Source organism: Peromyscus eremicus, chromosome 3, assembly GCF_949786415.1.
Source record: "Peromyscus eremicus chromosome 3, PerEre_H2_v1, whole genome shotgun sequence".
Classification (NCBI taxonomy): Eukaryota; Metazoa; Chordata; class Mammalia; order Rodentia; family Cricetidae; genus Peromyscus; species Peromyscus eremicus.
Window position 1 is genome coordinate 130,532,922 of NC_081418.1, and position 21,744 is coordinate 130,554,665.

General features: G+C 46.3%; 1 protein-coding gene across 4 annotated transcripts in view; it reads left to right on the plus strand.

The window, feature by feature from the left end:
* The first annotated feature begins 5,161 nt into the window (after nt 1-5,161).
* Nucleotides 5,162-21,744, plus strand: part of Cacna2d4 (calcium voltage-gated channel auxiliary subunit alpha2delta 4) — a 108,160-nt gene continuing 91,577 nt past the window's right edge. For 3 of the 4 annotated variants that reach the window (XM_059258470.1, XM_059258471.1, XM_059258473.1), the window contains exons 1-6: nt 5,177-5,340; nt 8,323-8,404; nt 10,145-10,261; nt 10,618-10,677; nt 12,137-12,299; nt 13,049-13,180. In XM_059258470.1, the coding sequence (XP_059114453.1) occupies nt 5,177-5,340; nt 8,323-8,404; nt 10,145-10,261; nt 10,618-10,677; nt 12,137-12,299; nt 13,049-13,180 (718 nt within the window). Of the gene's footprint in view, nt 5,341-8,322; nt 8,405-10,144; nt 10,262-10,617; nt 10,678-12,136; nt 12,300-13,048; nt 13,181-21,744 lie in introns of all 4 variants that reach the window. The other variant, XM_059258472.1, reaches the window with a different exon arrangement.

The window sequence follows — 21,744 nt, forward strand, 5'->3', positions numbered from 1 at the left end:
CTTTGCTTGGGAAAGCATCACATTGTCTCTGCTTCCATCTAGACACATTGTTCTGTGTCCAAATCTTCACCCGCCTCCTTTGTGTAAGGACATCAGCTGTGTTGGATTAGGATCCACTTTACTCCAACAGGACCTCGCCTTGATCGATGACAGTGGTCCTGTTTCCAAATAAGGACATACTCCAGAGTCCTGAAGCCAGAACTTCAACATGTGCGTCCAAGAGGGGACATGATTCAATTCAAAGCAACCATGCTTCTGGAGTTCCACAAAGCAAAGGCCCTTCCTGCATTAACAGGTGACCTTCAGGGACTCACTGGTAGCATATCAGATGTTTCTGGGAAGACATAGGATTTGGGCCCATTGACTATGCTAATGCTATTTTCAGCTGGAGACTGAAGCCAGATTTGAAGCACAAGTTCCTCCAAGCTGGACTTAGGGACACGTATGTAAGTTCCTGGACCTTCCCAGCATGAGCTGCTACCAGCCTGACTCCTAATGTCATCGATGCTTTTATTGAAGTTCATATAAATGTGATTATGAGACTTTATTATCTGACATCTTCACTCATCAATCACCATGTTTATGTGCTTTGCTTTGTAGTATTCAGTTGTATGGATGTTTGAATTGTTGGACCTCAATAAACCTTAGGTTTTCCTGGACTTTTGATGTCTGTGAGTAAATCAATGAACACTTTTTATATAGAACTCGTGTTGGCCCTCTCAATTTATTTATTCCCAAGGGTAGAGCTGGGGGACGTAGAGTTGTAGATGTCCTCCAGCCCCAAGGCTCTTCCTTGGGCTACCTATGAACTCCAGTGGCTACACATCCACATCACAGCAAGGTATTGTCTGCCCTTCCAGCCACTCTGGTGGAGCATGGCTCACCCTCTGTACTCCTGCTGCAGATGAATGACTGTAGATGAGCTTGTGGGAAAAGCATGACCAACATATCTGCCCATTTCCCCATGGGCTATTTGCTTTTCCATCTTGGTTATAATTCTTCATAAACTCTCACATGAATCATTGTTGGCTAGGACAGAAACACCTTCTTGCCGTCTGTTGTTTACCTTTACTCTCTTAATAGCGTTTCTTGACATAGTGCACATGCTCAGCATTTTAATGAAATACGTTATAATTTTTCTATTAGAGATTTTTGCACTATGAGAAATCTTTCCCTATATTTTTCATTTCTGTCAGTGCTGTTGCTGTTGTGCTATGAGTTTGATTCTGTTTTCCCACCAAATGCTACTTCCTGTCCTTGTTGCCATGCATGTATCTAATCAACCACTTCTTGCCACCATGTTCTACGATGCACATGTACCTGCTCCCTTTCACACCAGACATACAGCTTCCCTTGTGACCTTGCCTCCAAAAGCCAGTGTCCTTTTATGAATCCACTGTACAGGTGGAAAGAGGATGCTCAACCCAGCCAATCTACAAGCATTTAAAACCTTTGTCTCTACAATTGATGGCATCCTAATATAGAAGCTCAGGCTCCCACAATCCACCACTTACCTCGCCCTTTGCAATGTTTCTCTTAAATGTACCTGACACTAGGCAGAACACTTTGAACCCATGTAAGAAGCCAGGAGACTGGCTCCCAGGCATTGGTCAGCACCAAAGACACCTGAGAAGCCAGGATGCCCACACCTTGGAGGTTGAACTTAGTAGGTCTAGGCTGTCCCTGGAGCTTCACTGGCTATATCCCTAAGGCCTATGAAAGGGGCGCTCACTAGCTAAAGAAGAGGCCTAGTGTACACACTGTGGGCACCCTGATGGGGTGGGTGGCAGGCAGCTGTCCTTCCCCACACTGCTTCCATTCTAGCACACCCTAGATGCTCTGGCATTGCCTGTGTAGGTACGTTCTCTTTGGGGGGGTGTGGCCTCAGCCCCATCCAGGAGGGAACTGTGATGGCTGTAACCTAGACAGCTGTCTTATTTCCTGCTGCCTCCAGCATGGATGGAGAATGCTGTCTGCCCAAAGACAGATAAACAGAAGTCTTTTATTTATCTCTCAAACTGGGCAGTTTTGCAGTTTTGTTTACCAGACACAAGAGATCTACAGACTGATTAGTCACTCTCCTCCATCAAGATGCTATCATGTGTGCAGTGCCTGGAACAATGGCAGCATCTAGACAATCTGAAATTCAAAGAATGACAGATGATGACAGCGCAAGGACTTGGGTCCTTGGTAACACCTTTGACCTGCATTAACCAATTCTGGGACCATCTGCCTCTAGCCTTCTGGTGAGATATTGAATTTTCATTATTTCAGTAACCTTGGCCATGATGTTCTATGACAACAGAAAAATAACTAATATAGTGTGCATACATGTGTCCATGTGTATGAATATGTGTATAAATGTTTGTGTATATTCACATGTGCTCGAGCATGTGTGTGTACATGCATAAGTGTTTACATGTAACTGTGTGTGAATGCATGTATCTTTGTGTTTGTACATACGTATATGCTCCTGTGCTTGTGTGCATGCACACTAGTGTATGTGTGTGTATGCAGGCCTGTGTATGCATGTATGTGTGTGTTCATTTGTACTCAGGAGGTAGAAGCAGGAGAATTGGGAGTTCTCAGTCACCACTGGCTGCACAGTGACTTCAAAGCCATCCAGGGATGCATGAGATCTTGTTTCAAAAACAAAAATAAATCAGCATGGTCTCACCTAAGCAATGAGACTCTGAAATGATGGCTCTGACCAGATTATCTCAGATTTCAAATTTTAAATCCCTGACTAGGGACATTCAACTAGTAAAACCACTGCAAATACACCCACATTGGAGGAGGAAAAAGTCCTCTAAAGAAGATGTGAACACAAAACCCCAGCTCTAACCAAGAGGCTGTTTGCTATTGATACCTGCTGAGATGGGGAAACTGGTTTTCTCCAATGGAGTGTCACTGGGCATATTAACCACACTCCAGGGCAAGCCCCATGCCCAGGAATATTTATCTAGCCAACATAAAATGGATTCCATGGTGTGTGTATGTGTGGTGTGTGTGTGTGTGTGTGTGTGTGTGTGTGTGTGTGTGTGTGTGTGTGTGTGTGAGTCCCACCTCTCTTTGGCTTCCTGTGGTGAGAGAGTCCGCACAGGCCTCACCAGACTCCAGCATCCTGCTTCTGGGCATCCTGACTCCAGGACCATGGACAGAAACCAAAGGTTCCATTCAAGTCTGCTGTCACAGTAACAGAAAGCAAACTGAAAGACCCAGCTTAATGCCGCTTGACCCAAGGGAGGGAGCCAGCCATGGGAAGGGGAAGGCACCATTGCAGGCAGAGCCCCCGAGGGGGCCACAGACTCCATGGCAGAGGAGGCCCTGAAGCAGAGCATACCCAACGTGCCTAAGGAACAGCAGGGGCCAGGGCAGGGAGGGAGACCGAAGTGCGGAGGAAGCTAGAGCCAGTGGGCACTGGACCTTGTGACCTGTAGTTAAAAACCTCTTCATGTCAGAGACAGCCACAGGGCCCCCCGAGCAGAGCAAAGACTTACATTTTCAAAGAATCCCTGAGTTTTTAAGATACAGGTTGATGTGGGGTGGGGCCCTCTGTCAGACAAGAGCCACAGGAAGTACAGGGACTTCATGAGACAACCCAAGCACAGCTGACTGACAGTAGTTCTTGGGGAGGCCAGATGCAAGGAAGACAGAAGAGGCATGACAGTGACCAAAGGACGCCAGCTGAAGCTGACAGGGAAGTAAAGGGAGGTGGCATCCCAAGGGCCAGCACAGGGCTCTGAGGCTGCAGGGTAGAGGGCCAACTACATGGGAGGACAACTACATGTCAGATTGCTGTCCAGGTTCCTGCAGTGGGTTTCTGCTGGTGGGTTAAAGGATGGAAAAGGGTACTAGACTCCAAGGGGTGTTCATGTCAATGAACCTCCTGAGGTGCACATGAGGGGCAAGCAGAAGAACCCCAAGGTTAGGCCATAGAGAGTGACTGGCTGTAATCTGGGGGTGGAGTGGGGAACAGGATTTTGCCCAATGTGGTGGTTGACCAGATGTCCATTGAGGACTGAATAGACAAGCAAAACATATATATTTGTGTTAGAGTAATACAGCCTTGAAAAGAAAGTGTTCTGGCATATATGACATGTGTACACTAAGGACACTGTGCTAAGTAAGATAAGACATTGATAAAGGATGAAAATGACATGATTTCACTAAAATGAGGCAGTCAAAATCAGACAGAAAGTGGAGTGGTGACTTCTAGTGGGGAGGGGGTGGGGGGATAGGGAACTTTTGTCTTTTCCTTGGAGCAGGTCAAAACTCTCGAGTGAGCTGGGTGGTGGTGGCACATGCCTTTAATTCCAGCGCTCGGGAGGCAGAGCCAGGCGGATATCTATGTGAGTTCATGAGTTCGAGGCCAACCTGGTCTATGGAGCGAGATCCAGGACAGGCACCAAAACTACATAGAGAAACTCTGTCTCAGGGGGGAAAAAAAGCATCTCTCAAGTGAGTAGCATTGTCTGCAGAGGGGTGTATGTGCACAGCATGTGAGGTTAAGGTCCCAGGCCGCCAAGTGCATTGTTAGAAAGCTCCCAGGCAAGTGGACCTCCAGGTTGCTAAGGTATTTCCTGTGCTTGCTGGCCTTGATTGGCTGGCCTCAAAGCTCCGGGCCTGGAAACATGAGCCACGCCACTTCTTTTCCTCTCTCCCTCTCAGTGCCCACAAAGCCTAACCCCACACAGTAGGTTGGCCACGCCCTCCTAGGAATGCTCAGCAGGTAATGAGGGTCCTTCAGGGTCTGGGCCCGGCTCTGCACAAAGTCAGCTACTAGAGTGGGGCATCCTCATTCTGTCGAGTTCAGAGGCTGTTCTGTGGACAGCAGAAGGGTGAGCTGGCCCAGCGGCTCAGAGCTGGAATCAGGGTAATCCTGCTGAGGTCACCCCACTCCTGCACCAACCCCTCCTCTGGCAACAAGAAGGGATTAGAGGAGAGGCCAGTGGATTAGAGGGGGTACTTGCTCACTGCCTCTCCCTCTGGACAGCCAGCAGCAAAGCCCCTGATCACCTGGGACTGCCCCTGTGCTAGCTGCAGCTGGAGGCAGAGCCTTTTACTCGGGACCAGCCAGCAGGCAGACCACCTGCACACCCAGGGACCAGTGGCAGCAAGTGCGATTCACAGCAGGGCCTCTGTCTTCCCCTTCCCCATTCACGGTGGAAGCACCATGCCAAGATGTTCCACTCTGCCCTCCAGCCACAACTGGGACCACTACGGACAGTGGCCAGCAGTCTGGACCTTCCTGAGGAAGATGCCAATCATCCTGTGGCTGCTGCTGTTGGATACCTCCCTACCTACTGTGAGGGGCCAGACCAGAATTCCTCTGGAAACGTGAGCCTTGAGTTGGATCCTACCCTGAAGACCTTTCTGGTGGTCTCCTCCCTCTGGCCAACTGCCCTGCCTCTGAAAGACCCTTTCCTTCCTGACTCCTGTCCTCCTCAGATCCTTGCTGATTTTGGAGTCTACCTGCTCCTGCCCTCTGGCTTTATGTGGTTGATGTCAGGGTTTGATGAGGGTGCAGGTATCCAGCAGGGAAGTTAAGTACAAGAGAGGGTGGGCTTGGGCTGCAGGGGTTCTAGAAGTGACTATTGTGGCTCCTAAGGACTCATTGGGTGATCTGTGCTTGGACACTGAGAAAAGGTAAAGCTGTTGTAAATGGACAGGCAGGATGGTGCCCACGAACAGCAGGACCTTGTCTAGGAACTCAGCTAGGATGGTTCCAATGGTCTCACTCTTTCTATACCTCCCTGCCTCCTTTAAGGCTTTGGTTCTACACCCAGCCATTGAGACTGGTGTTTGGAAAGAATTGGCACCCATCATTTACATCTAATACAATCTCTCTGGGTGTTTGTTCTTTAGTCTGGAACATTCCAAGCATCTTAGACTGACTCTTTACAGTTCACATCTGGGCCTAACTGCTAGAGCCTAGCTGACAGGACAGAGACCCATGCAAGCAGTGTTTGAGATTTGGGAAGAGTGGACTTCGGTGACACTGGGTAACCCTTCCTTGCCCTGCTCAGCACTGTACCAATGATGCCTTCAGCCCAGGCAGTCTCTTAGTGGGGGAGGTAATATCACAGGCCCACAGAAGAAAGTGTTGAAATCCGTGCTGCTGAGCCAGCCTGGCTTTTGAGACATTCCCTGTAGCCTTGCAGAAGCTGAGCAGTCTATCTCAGAAGGCAGGTTCCTTTGCCCTTCTGAGCAGCAGAGCAAAAAAAGATGCCTGGCATCCAGGGAGGCCATCCACACAGAAACCTCTAGAGCAGCATGGGATAGCCACCTCCATGAAGCCCTGCTGCTGCTTTCCTGTCCCAGGAGGACAGAGCTCTGTCACCCATTCTCCCTCCCCCACTGGGTCCCTTGCTGTCCTCCACCTCTGTCCTGTTGTGCTTCCCACTCATCCCTCCTCAGCCATAACCACTTGCCCTCCACATCTACTCTACACAAGGGTGCCAAAAGCCTCCTGGTGACGACTGTAGCCCCCACACCTTGTTTTCTCTTGATACCCCACACCTTGATTTCTGAGCACAGTGACTGGCTTCCCATGGGCTCCTGGGTGATTTCTCTGCCACCTTCAATAGAACCTTGCCATCTGCAGGTCCCTGAAACTATGGGTGTCCCGCGGCCTGTCATCACAGATTAACCCATTCTGCACACTTTCCTTGCCAAGAGTCCATTTGCCCTTAGTGTCTCAATCCTACTCATGTCCTTAATGGCTCCAGCCAGTCTCTTACCTGTCAGACTCCCATACTCAGTGTCTGTGCACACTTCTTTCTGAGCATCACAGGAGCTTGTCAAGGGTGCAGTGTTTCTGCGGCTCCTAAAGTTACGGAGTGTGCAACTGACCCGATGATACTCACTAGCCTTGTGTCAAGAGGCTAACATTCAAAACGCATCACCTTCCTCTCTCCTTGATTCACTCAGGCCACCTTCCTTACATTCTCAGCAGTGGTCAACAAGCCAAGCTGGAGGCCTTGAAGTCCTTTGCCACTCCTCCAAGCTCTCTACCTAAAATTCTCTTCCGAATCTCCTCACCAAGCTAACCTCCATCTCACTGTAGATGCTGAACTCTGATCCTGCCTCCTCCACTTCGTCCCTCTCCATCATTGCCATCCTCCTGCAAAGGAGTACCACTCTACTCCATGGGAAGGCGTGTCCCTAATAGTCCATGGCTACTGTGGAGATAGTGTGACATGCAGTCAGACCTCAGTAAGTGCCAGTGCAAGTGGGTGTTGCTGACCTTAAAGGAGCCACACTTGCTCTGGCTATACGGCCCAAACAAGACCTGGGAGCCTGCCTACCTTCTAGGAAGGAAGGAGGGGTTAGGGTCCCAACCAGGTTACCCTCCTAGCCTGGCCTACTCCAGACAGGCACTTGGAGTCATTCTATCCTGGCCCCACTGTTTGAGGGTTCAACAGGTCGGTGTCCCATGGTCTTGAGTAGACACTCAAGTAGTCACGGATTGACCATTGAAATGTGCAGATTGGCTCAGGAAGTTGCAGATTGGTTCAGGGTGTTCCCCTCTGGTCTAGACCTCCACAGACTCTCCCTCCCCCTTCCTTTCTCACTGAAAGGTCCTTGAGACCATGGGGTTAGAGTCCACTCTGAGCCTATCAGCTCTGTGGACCTCTGAAGCCCAGTAGAGTGTGTGCACCACACCCTGGAGCAGCCACAGTTTCTCACCCTGTCCAGGCTGCAATTTTGGGGGGATAGGAGCTGTTCTAGTTTGCTTTCTGTCACCGTGATAAACACTCTGACAACAAACAACTTAAGTTAGAAAGGGGGGAGTTTACAGTTCCAGGTTACAGTCCACCATAGCTGGCAAGGCAAGGTAGCAGAAACTGAAAAAAGTTCATTCCATCACATTCACAGTTAAGAACAGAGAAGCGAGTGCAAGCATGCTTCCTTGCTTGCTCACTTGTGCTCTGCTCAACTTCTCTAGTGTTATATAGTTCAGGACTGGTGCCTAGGGAGTGGTGCCATCCACAGTGGGCTGGCTCTTTCCAGATCAATTAATTAAGACAGTCCCCCAATAGACACACCCACAGCCCAATCCAATGTAGACAGTCCCTCACTGAGACTGTCTTCCTGGGTGGTTCTAGGTTGTGTCAAGTTGGCAAAAGCTAACCATCACAGGAATGCTGGGTGTTGGTCATTGTGTGAGTGTATGTGTGTGTGTGTGTGTGTGTGTGTGTTACAAGTATGTCTATGTGTGAGATGCCTGCTTTGCATGTACATGATGTGGCTGTCACCTTTAAGGATCTGAATTCCGATCATGATGAGAACGTACACATAGGCTTTCCTGTCCTGCAGAGTGAAGCTATGGGCCGATACCTTCGGCAGGAATTTGTACAACACGGTGACCAGATACTCAGGCTCTCTCTTGCTGCAGAAGGTCAGTGGCCTCTCCCAGGGAGCTCCAGCATGATCAGAGGGTCTCTTCCCATAGGGAGATAGAATTCTCAGCATCAGAGCTGTAAGGGGTCTGAGAGACCATCTCTATCAATCTTATCATATTCAGATGGGGCCCTGGGAGGCTTCACTCCTACAGCACACCAGTGTGGACAGAGTGAGGTCAAGAGCATTCTGTCAGTTCAGATCTTGGGAAACCAAGGACAGATTAGACCTAAGGGATTTATTGGGTGGGTAATGGGAGCTTGGTGTGGATGCCTGGGAAGGAGCCAAGTGCAGATCAGAGTGTGGGGGTGGGGGCAGAAGGGACAACAGACAGCCAGGAGTGTGAGCGCAAGCAGCAGGTATCAATTTCCTCTCTACAGGCAGAGCAGTTCCAGAGAACCCCAGAGCCCAGGCTGTGCCCAGGGATCTGCTGGCAAGCTGAGCCCATGCCTGGCTCCCAGCAGAAGTGAGCTTGACAGAAGGGCAACCCAGCTGCCCTTGTTAATTAAGTGCCCAAGAACAGTTCTATGCCTGGCCTGTGCTCAGCCCACTCATGAGCTGGCATCCTTTCCTGGGACCTGACTCCCTGGACGTGTAGCCTTCTGTTAGCCCCAGAACCCAAGAGATGATTGCAGGCTTTCATTCAAATTAGCACAACTCCAAGAGTCATGTTCTCCATCTTGCAAAGGATGGGATCCCCAGCTTTTACTCCAGCCCTGAGCACACTGCCACCCTCCTTCATCCCCTTTGTGCTACAGAAAGTGGGAGGAGCCAGGGTGGACCCTGGGGGCTCCCACAGGCTTAAAACTCCAGGAGCCCTCACAACACCCTATTCTGTTGTGAACAACAGCTTGTCTGTTTTTCCTGTTTGAACCCTCCAGCCCCAGGGGAGGAAGACGAGGAAGGATTGTGTAGTCTTTGTGGGTGAAAGCATTCTCTAGAATATATGCATTCTACAGCACTGTCAAAAGCTGTAGATGTGGGCCGGGTGGTGGTGGCGCATGCCTTTAATCCCAGCACTCGGGAGGCAGAGCCAGGCAGATCTCTGCGAGCTCAAGGCCAGCCTGGTCCACAGAGCGAGATCCAAGATAGGCACCAAAACTACACAGAAACAAACAAACAAACAAAACTGTAGATGCATCCCATCTTACAGAGGAGGACACTGAGTACCTTGCTAAGATCACAGGGCCAGCAGGTTACAGGGCTGGTCAAGAGTCAGCGGTGACTCATTGAGGATTGTCCCTGGGCAGACGGGAATCTGAAGCCAGTTCCTAGGCTCCATTAGCCTCACAGGCATCACTTTTGGAACTGCTGCGCTGGGTCCCTCAGTGGGATACAAGCCCAACATGGGACAGGATGTTCTCAGGGGCAGGGCAGAGGTGAACTGACACTGAGGCTGCTTCTCAGCTGCCTTCACAGCAGGTGTCAGGGACGCTGTGGACTACACAGAGCAAGGACAGGGACTGCTGGTACTCCATCTCTCCCCGTGTCCAAGCTGCCAGCTCACTGGCTCTGACTGGTGTCAAGTTTAATTGCTGCCCAGTGTCAGTCAGCTCCCATTAAGGACAATAACTTCCATGGGTCTGGAGTCCTGAACAGAGGGCCGTTTGAAGACAGGCAGCTTAAGACTGTGATTAGGAGGTCATGGGGTGGGTACTGTAGAGGAGCTGGTACGGTCTCAGGAAAAGAATGGCCCTGGTGCACTCGGGCATTCTTCCTTCCACTTTGTCCTGCCCAGAAGTACAAGGATGCAGAATCCAGTCTGAAGATCAAAGAGGTGGATGGCTTGGAGCTGGTGAAGAAGTTCTCAGAGGACATGGAGACCATGCTTAGGAGGAAAGTCGAGGCTGTCAAGGTGCCACTGCCCATTCCCCAGCATTCAGGAACTCCACTGATTGTAGATGGTCTTCTCCTGGCTGAGTGGACAGCAGAGTGTGTTATATTAGCCAGGTCATCACAGTGTCAGGGTAGGCATGTCACTCAAGGAAGGGGATACCTCCTGTTCTCAGCAAGGCCTTGTAGACAATTGGGGACGAGGTCACCTGCGCACCTCAGAGCACCTAGGAACCCTGGGGGTCGGTCCTCCTGGCTGAGAAGGCAAGAGAAGAAGGCAGAGGGCTGAAGAGGGAGGAGCAGAGCAGGGAGCTTGGGCTGGGGTGGCAGAGGACAAGTGATGGTGACTCTCCTTTCCCTTCCTGCTCCCGCCCTCAGAGCTTGGTGGAGGCTGCTGAGGAGGCTGACCTGAATCATGAGTTCAATGCCTCTCTGGTGGTAAGTCCTCTTGGGAGTGGATGCTAGGCTGGCTGGCTCTGCCCCAACCTCATGGCAGCTGGAGTACCAGCTGTGAGTGGAGCAGAGCTGCAGCCACACAGGCTCTGTCCCCGTGCCAGGCTGTGCCCTGGCTTTGCCAGCGAGGTCTTCTCTCCACCTCCTGAGGCTATCCTGTAACCATGTGTGGTGGGCCAGCAAGCACTGAGAAGCAGATGGGAGAGGGGAGGTTCCGCAGGGGAAACTGAGGCACAAACGAGTGTCTCTGAGCTGAGAGATCAGAGGAGGCACAGGAAGAAAGCTCAGGTCGCATGAGGATGCAGCGGATACAAACCCTCTGTGTCCAGGGGACAGCTAGATGGGATATCACCCCAGAGAGGCCAGGGTCAAGATCTTGGATGCTAGGGGTCATGGCTGTTTCCCATTACTGTGGTAAACACCACAGCCAAAAGCAACTTGGGAAAGGAAGGGTTTATTAGACTTACATATCACAATCACAGTCCATCACTGGAGGAGGCCAAGGTAGGAAATCAAAGCAGAAATCTGGAGGCGAAACTGAAGTAGACCCATGCAGGAAAAGTGCTTACTGGTTCGCTCCGTGTGCTTTCTTATACAACCATTCATCATCTTCCCAGGGTGGCACTGCCCACAGTGGACTGGGCCCTCCCATAGTAATCGTTAATCAAGGAATGCCTTCACAGACTTGCCTCTGGGCCAGTCTGATGGAGGCATTTTCTCAACTTAGGATCCCTTTTCCAAGACGGCCCAAGCTTGTGTGTGAGGGCTGGAGTCAGGGAGGGACAGAACTGGATCTGAGCTTTATAAAGCTAATACTGACCAGAGGACATCAAGATGGAGCTGGGAGGGGTGTTGTGGCCACAGTTCTAGAGGGAATCAAGGTATGAGGTTTATGATGTGGAGGCAGTAGGGAAGCAAGTGGGTCTGTTTAAGTTCCCTTGGGTCACAGCCTTCCTGCTCTGTGGGGGGAGGAAACAGCAGGACACAGGCCCACTGGCAGGGCAGGGCCGCAGAGGCTCTTTGACCCATCTGGGTCTCTAGGACCCTCACCCCTGGAAGAAACTGATGTGCTGACACCGTCTTTCGCATCCATCTGGCTGCTTGAGTCGCGATCTGTCTCTGGCTTGTAATTTTCCACCCACACTAAGCCAAGTGGAGAATCAAAGCGATAGCTGGGACAATTGGACCCCACCCAGCCAGTGAGCCCTCAGACCCAGCTATCTTGATGGATGTTGTGACCTCATCGCCCCTTCTTTGCCTGAATTTTCTGCCAAGTGCAGCGTAACTGGACACCACCAACCCTTCCGGCCCAGCCTGGCCTCATGTTTGGTCCTCTGACCCTTCCTGCTCCCCTCCCTCTCTTCCTCTTTCCTTCTCTCTCTTACTCCCTCTCCCTCTTTGCGCCTGCGCTGTCTCCTCTGGACCTGTTCCCCTCTGTCCCCAGTTTAACTACTACAACTCAGTACTAATCAACGAGAAGGACGAGAAGGGGAACTATGTGGAGCTGGGAGCCGAGTTCCTTCTTGAGTCCGATGCGCACTTCAGCAACCAGAGGGTGAACGTCTCCCTGAGCAGTGTACAGCTACCTACCAACGTGTACAACAAAGGTGACTGGGCCCTCACCGTTGGGTAGTCTAGGGGGTAGGCTGGGGATCCTGAAGTGCTTTAAACATTCTGTGTCGATTTTTCCAAGAAGCCCTACGGGGCATTAGCTGTGTCTCCAATCTCTTTGATAGGATGAGAAAAGAAATAATTCCGTACATGTAAGGAGTGTTCTGTTTTCTGTTGCTATGACAAAATACCAGAAGCTGAATGATGTAGGCGAGGTTTCCCTAGTTCAAGGTTTGGGAAGCTGGGTCCAGCCAGCACTGCACTGCTTTGGTGAGGTTCCTGGCTGCGTTCCACTGTGGCAGAGGGTGTCATGCTGGGGGTCTGTGCAAGGGGGTGCAACCATGCATGGAAGCAGGAAAAGAGTGGGAAAGCAGGTCTCTCTCTTCCACAGCAGCCCTTTCAAGAGAACTCACCAGAGTCCATAGAATTCTAAAAACTCTGCCCTAGGGCAGCACCCACCATGGTTCAATCACCTCCCTCTATACCCCATCCTTTGTCACATGACTCTACTGAGCACCACACATCCAAACACAAACTCTGGGAGCACACACACATGCCACATCCCAACCTCAGCCCGTGGGCTGGGAGAGAGCTGATGCTCTGGGTTAGTGAGCATGGGCTATATGTGAGCCTGGTGCAGTCCTCAGGGAAGCAGGGGAAGCTTGCCCGTGTTTACACGTGTAGGCTGAGTCACGGGCATCTATCGTCACTCTCCCTGAAGTTCCTTGCATGATCTCACTTTCAGACCCAGACATTTTAAATGGAGTCTATATGTCCGAGGCCCTGAACCCTGTGTTTGTGGAGAACTTCCAGAGAGACCCTACGCTGACCTGGCAGTATTTTGGCAGTTCAACTGGGTTCTTCAGGATCTATCCAGGTGAGGACAGCATCTGTCACCTCTGTGCTTGTTCTCTGGGAATAAAGTATGAAGACAGGTCCTAGCACTCGAGGGCCCTCATAGCCAAGGCATTTTCGACCCACACGTGGCCTTCTTACAACCTACTGTGATAGAGTCAGTGGAAGCTGCTAAGTGAAATTCCACTAAGCATCACAGTAGCTGTCACCAATGTTGGGGGAGCGCCTGTCCTGGGAAAGCCTGTGGACAGTGCCAGGGAGGATCCTGCAATCCCTCCCTTTAAGGGAATCTTCCTAGTTGGAGGGCAGAGTGCCTTGTCCTCATACAGAGCAGGGAAAGCTGTCTTATCCACACAAGTGTTTGCCACACAAGCTTGAGGACCAGAGTTCGGATCCCTAGAACCTGTGGAAAAACTGGGCATGGTGCACACCTGTAATCCCAGCAGTGCAGGGGTGGAGACAGGGATTCACGGCAATCACCAGGCACCCACTCTGGAGGAACTGGTGAACTCCATGGATTCTGTGAAGACTGAGTCTCAAATAACAAGGTAGAGGGCAACAGGAAGAGACACGCACTGCCGGTCTTTTGCCTTCACAAGTGTACACAGTGGTGCTAGCCCCCTACACACACACACACACACACACACATACACACACACATACACACATACACACACACACATACACACACACATACACACACACACATACACACACACACATACACACACACATACACACATACACACACACATACACACACACACATACACACACACACACACACACACACACACACACACACACACCACATGCCAAAAAAATAACCAGCCAATGTTTGTGGGTCTTTTCTGGTTTCTTGCTACTTAGAAAAATTCACCTCCCCATCTTATGTTTCTATGTCCAAAAAGACTTTTGGTGTCCCCTCTTCTGGACAGACACTGGAATGATGAAAATGGGCCTCTCTTTGGCTCCAGGCTGGGAAGTCAACCCCTCTCACAGGGTGCAAAGGGCAAGTGTGGCTCCCATCTCTACCCTGTCGTTTTGTCAGACATTCCCGGTTAGCCGTGGGTTTCCACTTCAGTGCCTGGGTTCACTTTACCCTCCCTGATACAGAGGCCCCGATGCTCAAGCAGCTCATACTGTCCCTAGACTAGAACTTCTGTGAAGAGCCCTCTGGGTCCATTTTTAATGAATTTTTTTCTTCTTGTTGAGCCTCAGGAGTTATCTGAAAGAATATTCTGAGTATGAATTCCTTATTGGCTTAATGATTTACAAATATTTTCTCCCGTTTTGTGGGTTGCCTTTTTAATTTGTTGATATTATTTTGTAATCTTTTAATGGATAGTGTTTGAATTATCCCACCTTCTTTTATTGTCTATGCCTTTGGTGTTATGGCCAAGAAATCGTTGCCAACTCCGGTATCATGGGAATTTTCTGCTATGTGTTCTAGTAAGAATTTTGCAGTTGTGAATCTTATGCTTAAGCTTTTGCTCATTTTGAGTTACTTTTTTATGTTGTGTTGGTAAGGGTTCAGCTTCTTTCTCTCACATGTGGCTGCCAAGTTTTCTCCAGACTATTTGTTTAAGGGCTGTAATTTGCTCTCCAATAGACTTAGCGTGCCTGTCAACAATGATTTGATCATGTTTCAAGGGTTTATTTCCAGTGTCTCTCTTCTATTCATGGGTCCCTGTATCCATATGTATGTTAATAACACACTAGTTTGATTACCATAGCCTTGTAACAGTGTTAAAATCAGAAGATGTGACTCATTAGAGTGCTACTCACTTTTGTATCATTGTGACAGAACACCCATCCAAACAGCTTATGGGAGCAAAGATGTATTTTGATTCATGGCTTCCAAGTGTCCCAGTCCACTGAGGAAGGGAGGTTTAGCAGTGGCCAAGGCCCCTTACCTTACAGCAGACCTGTAACAGAAAAAGTGTCAGAACTGGAGGCCAGACTATATGACTTTATGACTGTGTGCCTGCACATATGCATGTGTGCCACATGGGTGCAGTACCCATGGAGGCCAGAAGAGAGCGTTGGATTTCTTAGAACTAGAGTTACAGATGATTGTGGGTGCTGGGAACTGAACTTGGTCCTTTGTAAGAGCAGTAAGCTCTCTTAACCACTGAGCCATTTCTCCAGACCCCCAACAGTTTATAGCTTTTATTATACAAAGTTGTGGTGGAATATTTAACTAAGTAAAGATGTGTTACATTTGTTTATGCTGTGGAATATTACTTTAATTGATGTGTGTTTAACTATGAAAAGATGTGTTGCTGTTTCACCTTGCCTGCCTAAGGCACCTTATTGGTCTAATAAAAAGCTGAATGGCCAATAGGTAGGCAGGAGAGGGATAGGTGGGGGCTGGTGGAAGAGAGAATAAATAGAAGGAGAAATTGAGGTATAAAAAGAACAAGAGAAAGAAAAACGAGAGGAAAGAATGAGGGAGATCACACCTGGGGCAAGAAACCAGGCAGCCACCAGCCAGCCAGACACAAGAAGCAGGAAAGTAAGATACACAGAAGGAAAGAAAAGTAAAAAGCCTGAGGCAAAAGGTAAATAAAGAGAAACAGGTTAGTTTAAGTTAAAAGAGCTAGTCAGAAACGAGCCTAAGCTAGGCTGAGCATTCATAACCAATAAGAAGTCTCCTTGTCATGATTTGGGAGCTGGGTGGTGGCCCAAAAGAAAAAGCCTGGTACACAAAGTCTTTTGTTCTTTTGTGATGTTACTGAAAATTGAATCATTTTGGTAACTTCCTCTTCAGGTTGTCCATAGCAACTGATTTGGCTTGCTGTTGCTGAATTTGTTTATGAGGCCAAACACCTGCTTTAGGAGGCTTGCCACAAACCAGAACTACAGTGTGTGAGCGCAGCCATGTCCCTCCTCCCTTTCACCTTTGCCCTTTTTCTATTTCCGGCCGAATTGCTCTGACTAGAACTTCCAGGACCGGTTTAAACAGAATTATTTTAAAATGAGTCTGTTTTAGGACAGCTAAGAGCAAGTGCTTTCAACCTTATGCTGTGGATTTTTCCATCTGTGGCTTTTGTTATGATGAAGTGGTCTTCTCCTGTTGCTAGTTCATAGAATCTTTTTGTCGCAAAAGTGAGTTGAATTTTGCCAAATTCGTTTTCTACTTCCTTTGGGACGATCATGCTGTTTTCTTCCTCATTCTGTTAAGGCAATGTTTTCTGTCAGTCAGTTTTACAGGTTAGGAAATCCTTACACTCTAGGAATAATGTATTGCCCTTTTAATTTGCTACCAGATGTGCTTTGCTGGGCTCTGTTGAGGAATTGGGCATCAATGTTCTTGGTGGATATTGTGCTATAGTTTTCTTGTAGCATCTTTCTGTGGCATCAGGGTGATGCTGGTCTCATGGACTAAGTTAGGAAGTAATGTCTTCAATTTTTCAGAAAATTTTGAAGATTGGTATGAAGTTTTTAAGTGTTTGGTTCTGTTGGTCTGGAGGCCATTGGAATCTGGACTTCACTTTGTCAGGAGATTTTTAATTTTTGTTTCTATTTCCTTAATAGTTATTTAGAATTTAGGCCATTTTCTCATGATTTAGTTGAGGTAGTTATTGTGTTTTCAGAGTTTGTTCGTTTCATGTAGGCTCTCCAATTGGTTGATATATAACTGTGCACCAGCCTTTTCCCCACAGAATTAGAATGAACGCCCCCTTTTAATTTTTTTATTTCAGTAATTTAAGTCCATTTTCTTAATAGCTTTGTCAATTTTATTGATCATATCAAAAAAACTAAATTTTTATTTCACTTATTTTCTCTATAGTTTTCTAGTCTTTTATTTAATTTCTGTCCTAATTTAATTTTTTCCTTCTTATATTTTTGTATTTTGTTTCTCCTATTTTAATACTTCCTTTTAAAAAATCACTCTATTCTAATTCACAGAAACCTCATACAGGGGGTTTAAGGAAGCTACTCAAACATGTGTCCCATCCCAAGCTCCATACATCTCAGTGGACTTCTGTCTAGAGAAAATGGCCGTTCCGAAGCAATGCAGCATCACTCAGGGTGCCGAACTTTCTTTATCGGTTACTTTATTTTATCTTATGTATATTGGTGGTTTTTCTTGACATGTTTGTGCACCACAGACATGCTTGGTACCCACAGAGAAGGATATCAGATCCCCCGGGACTGGAGTTATAGATGGTTGTCAGCTACCATGTGGAACTAGAACCTGGGTGCTTTGGAAGAGTGGCCAATGTTAACTGCTGAGACATCTTCCTAACCACTATCAATTACATTTTATTCACTTATTAAACACAAAAAGTCTACTACAGAGTTGAAACTTTAAAAGAAAAATAAAGCTTTCTCTACTCTATCGTGACATGTGTACTCTCGCTTATATTTTATCCCTTCCCATAATCTAATCCCATCATTGGTTTGGTCTCCTTTCAAAGTTCTATGCTATGCCCCCAACTTACATCTATACATGTATGCATTGTAGGTTAGTATCTGTATCTTTCTGAGTTTGGGTCAACTCACTAAATACTGTACTTTCCAAGTCTGTTCATTTCCCTGCAAATGTTATTATTTCATTTGTCTCTACAGATAAATAATATTCCATTTGTATATTAGCACACTTTCATTATTCACTCATCTATCGATGGATTGCTAGGTTGGATTCATTTCCTTGGTATGATAAATAAAATAGCAATAAGCATGCATATGAACATATCTCCATGGTAGGATTTTAGTTCTCTGGGTGTATGCCCAGGAGTGAACTAGCAGGGTCTCATGGTCGTCCTGGTTCTTTGTCTGTTGAGGAACCTCTGCACTGACTTCCATGCTGACTGTAGTAATGCTCACTCCCGCCAGCAGATAGACTCTGCTTTCCCAGTATCTGCTTTAGATCTCTTGATGGCAGCCATTCTGTCTAGGATGAGCAGGTGTCTCAAAGTACTTTTAATTTGCATTTCCTTGATGATGAGGGATGTTGAACACTTTCAAAAATCACTATTGGCAATTTGTGTCTTCTTTGGAGAACTGTCTGTCCATTTCATTAGTCCATCTACTGATTGGCAACTTTAGAGTTTTTGAGTGTTGAATATCGGAAGTTCTTTGTAAATTCTGACTATCAGCCCTCAGTCTGAAGTATAACTGGTAGATTCTGTGGGCTCTTTGCTCTGCCAATGCTTTTTTCTGCTGTGCAGAAACTTTTTAATTTCATGTAGTCCATCCCACCTATCAAAACATGGGGCTTGTTCCTGTGATGTTGTGGGGGTTTTGTTTAGTTGTTTGTTTTGAGAAAGTTCTTGCCTAACTTGTGTTTTGAAGAGTATTCTCTGTTTCCTTTGAGCAGTTTCAGTGTCTCAGATTTTAATTAAATCTTTGATCCATTTCCAACTGAGTTTTGTACAAGGTGAAGAATACGGATTCATTTCCACGATTCCGCTGCTAGATGTCCAGTTTTACTGGCACTGTGTGTTGAGCAGGCTCTTTTTTCCATTACATGCTTTTGCCTCCTTTGTCAAAAATTAGGTGGCCATAGTTCTATCTGCATGTTCCCAAGTCCTCTGTTTGCTCTCATTGGCCTGCCTGCCTGGTTTTATGCCCACACCAAGCTGTCTTTATTACCTTAGCGTCGTATACTCTGTGTGCCCTTAGGGTAAGCTGAGGTCATTGTGATGCCCCCAGTTGTGTTCTTGCTCAGGATTTGCTTTCGGTATGTGTGGTCTTTCATAATTCCATGTGCACTCTTCAATTGTTTTTTTTTCTATATCTGGAAGACATCAGAATTTGATATATCTTGTATTAAATATATAGATTAATTTTGGTTGAATAACTATTTTCACAATATTAATTCTGCCAATCCAGGAGCATGGAAGATCTTTCTGTCATCTAGCATCTTTTTTCTATTTCCTTTTTCAATGTCTTAATGTTTTTATAGTAGAGGTCTTTCACTTATTTGGTTAGGTTTATTTTTTAGATATTAATTTTTGGAGCTATTATGAATGAAATATTCTTTCTAATTTCTTCTCTGAGAATTCATTGTTGGTATATATGAAGGCTACTGAATATATATATATATATATATATATATATATTCAATAGATAGAGGATAGATAGATAGATAGATGATAGATAGATAGATAGATGATAGATAGATAGATAGATTTGTATCCTGCACCTTTAATGTAAATGTTTATTAGATCTAGAGTTTTCTAGTAGATTCTATAGTCTGTTAAATATAAAATCATGTTGTCTACAAATCAGGACAGTCTGACTTCTTCCTTTCCTATTTCTATTCTCTTTATGACTTTCTCTTGTCTAATTGCTATACATAACACTTAAAGCACTATATTGAATAAGAGAGGGAACAGTGGGCATCCTTGCCTCATTCCTGATTTTAGAGGAAATGCTCTCAGTTTGTCTCTGTTTAACATAATGATGGCATAGGTTTGTTTTAATTCCCCTTTATTATTTGGAGCTATGCTCCATCTATTCCCTATGTCTCTAGGACTTTCATTGTGAGGGCATGTTGAGCTTTGTCAAATGCCTTTGTGGCATCAATTGGGATGATTTTGTGATTTCTGTCCTTAATTACATTTACTGATTTGCATTGCTGAATCAACCTTGCATCTCTGAGATGAGGCTCACTTGGTCGTGATGTATGATTTTCTTAATGTGTTTCTGAATTTGATTTGCAAGTATTTTATTAAGAATTTTCGAGCTGGGCCTGATGAGGCATGCCTTAAATTCCAGCACTTGGAGGGCAGAAGCTGGAGATCTCTGTGAGTTCAAGGCCAGTCTCATCTACATGGAGAGTTCCAGGACAGCCAAGACTATGCTGAGAGACTCTATCTCAAAACAACAAAAACAAAACCAAAACAAGAATTTTTGCATCTATGTTCATCAGAAAATTTAGTCTGCAACTATCTTTCTTTCTTCCCTTTTTGCCTTTACCTGGGTTGGGTACCAAGGTAACACTGGCTTTGAAGAACAAGTTTGGTAACGTTCCCTCCCTTCTACTTTGTGGAACAAAATAAGAAGAGTTTGTAGTGAGCCTTGGGCGACTGATAGAATTCAGCAGTGAATCCATCTGGTCCTGAGCTCTGCTGTCAGGGAAGACATTTAATTACAGTTTTGACCTCATTGCTTGTAACGGGGACCTGCAAGTTATTTATGTATTCTGGTTTTAATTTTGGTAGGTCACATGCATTTAGAAATGTATCCATTTCTTCTAGGCTTTTCTGCTTTGGGAGTGTAAGTTATCCAAGTGTTCTCTAACCATGTGCTAGATGTATTTTATTGGAGTCTGTTGTAACAACTTTTCCTTTCTAATTTTGCTGATATAGGTCTTCTCCCTTTTTCTTTTTGTCAGATGGCTAATGGCTTGTCAATCAGACTAACATTTTCAAAGAACAAACTTTTGGTTTCATTGATTTATATATTGTTCTTTTAGTTACTATTTCATCAATTTCATCTTTAATATTCGTTATTCTTTCTATTTACTAGTTTTAGAATTGGCTTACTGTTGTTTTTCAAAAGTCTTGAGATGAGTCATTAGATAATTTGAGATCTCTCAGGGCAGGTATGTGTGCTTGTGTCTATGTATTTGTGTGAATGTATTCCATATGTATACAGGTGCCCATGGAGGTCAGAAGAGAATGATAGATCCCTTAAAGCTGGATTTATAGGTAATTTTGAGCCACATGATATGTGTTACAGATCTGTTTAAATTATTTATCCCACCTGGTTCATTTAGTAGGTCCTATACATCCATAAAATGATCTGTTTCTTTAAGATTTTCCATTTAATTTAATAAATGTTTTAAGGTATATCAGAATTATTTTCTGAATTTCATTGGTGTCTGTCATAATGGCTCTTTTTTCATATCTATCTTTACTTAATTTGGGCCTTTTGTCTCTTTTATTTAGGTTGGTTAAGGGTTTCTCAATCTTATTTATCTTTTTCAAAAAACAAAACTTCTTTGGTTGTGTGGCCTTCCCCTGGAGCGTCATCAACCCACCAGCGGATATACCCTTAAAGAAAACAGTCTTAGCCGGGCGGTGGTGGCACACGCCTTTAATCCCAGCACTCGGGAGGCAGAGCCAGGTGGATCTCTGTGAGTTTGAGGCCAGCCTGGGCTACCAAGTGAGTTCCAGGAAAGGCTCAAAGCTACACAGAGAAACCCTGTCTCGAAAAACAAAAAACAAAAAACAAAAAAAAGTCTTTCCCTCTCCTGTTAGCTATCAATTGTAGGCAGAGTTTCTCTGTGTCCCAGCAGCCACTTCCCAATAACCTCAAAGAGGCTTAATATTAATTATAAATGCTTGGCCAATAGCTCAGGCTTATTACTAACTAGCTCTTACAACTTAAATTAACCCATTTATATCAATTTACATTCTGCCACATGGCATTACCTCTCTTTCATCATGCACTTCCTGTTTCCTCTTCATCTCTGGCTGGCAACTCCTCTAATTCTGCCCTTCTTCTCAGAGTGCTTAGTCTGGTTCTCCTGCCTAACCTTATCCCGTCCAGCTATTGGCCAGTCAGCTTCTTTATTAAACCGATCACAGTGGCATATATTTACAGTGTATAGGAATATTTCACAAT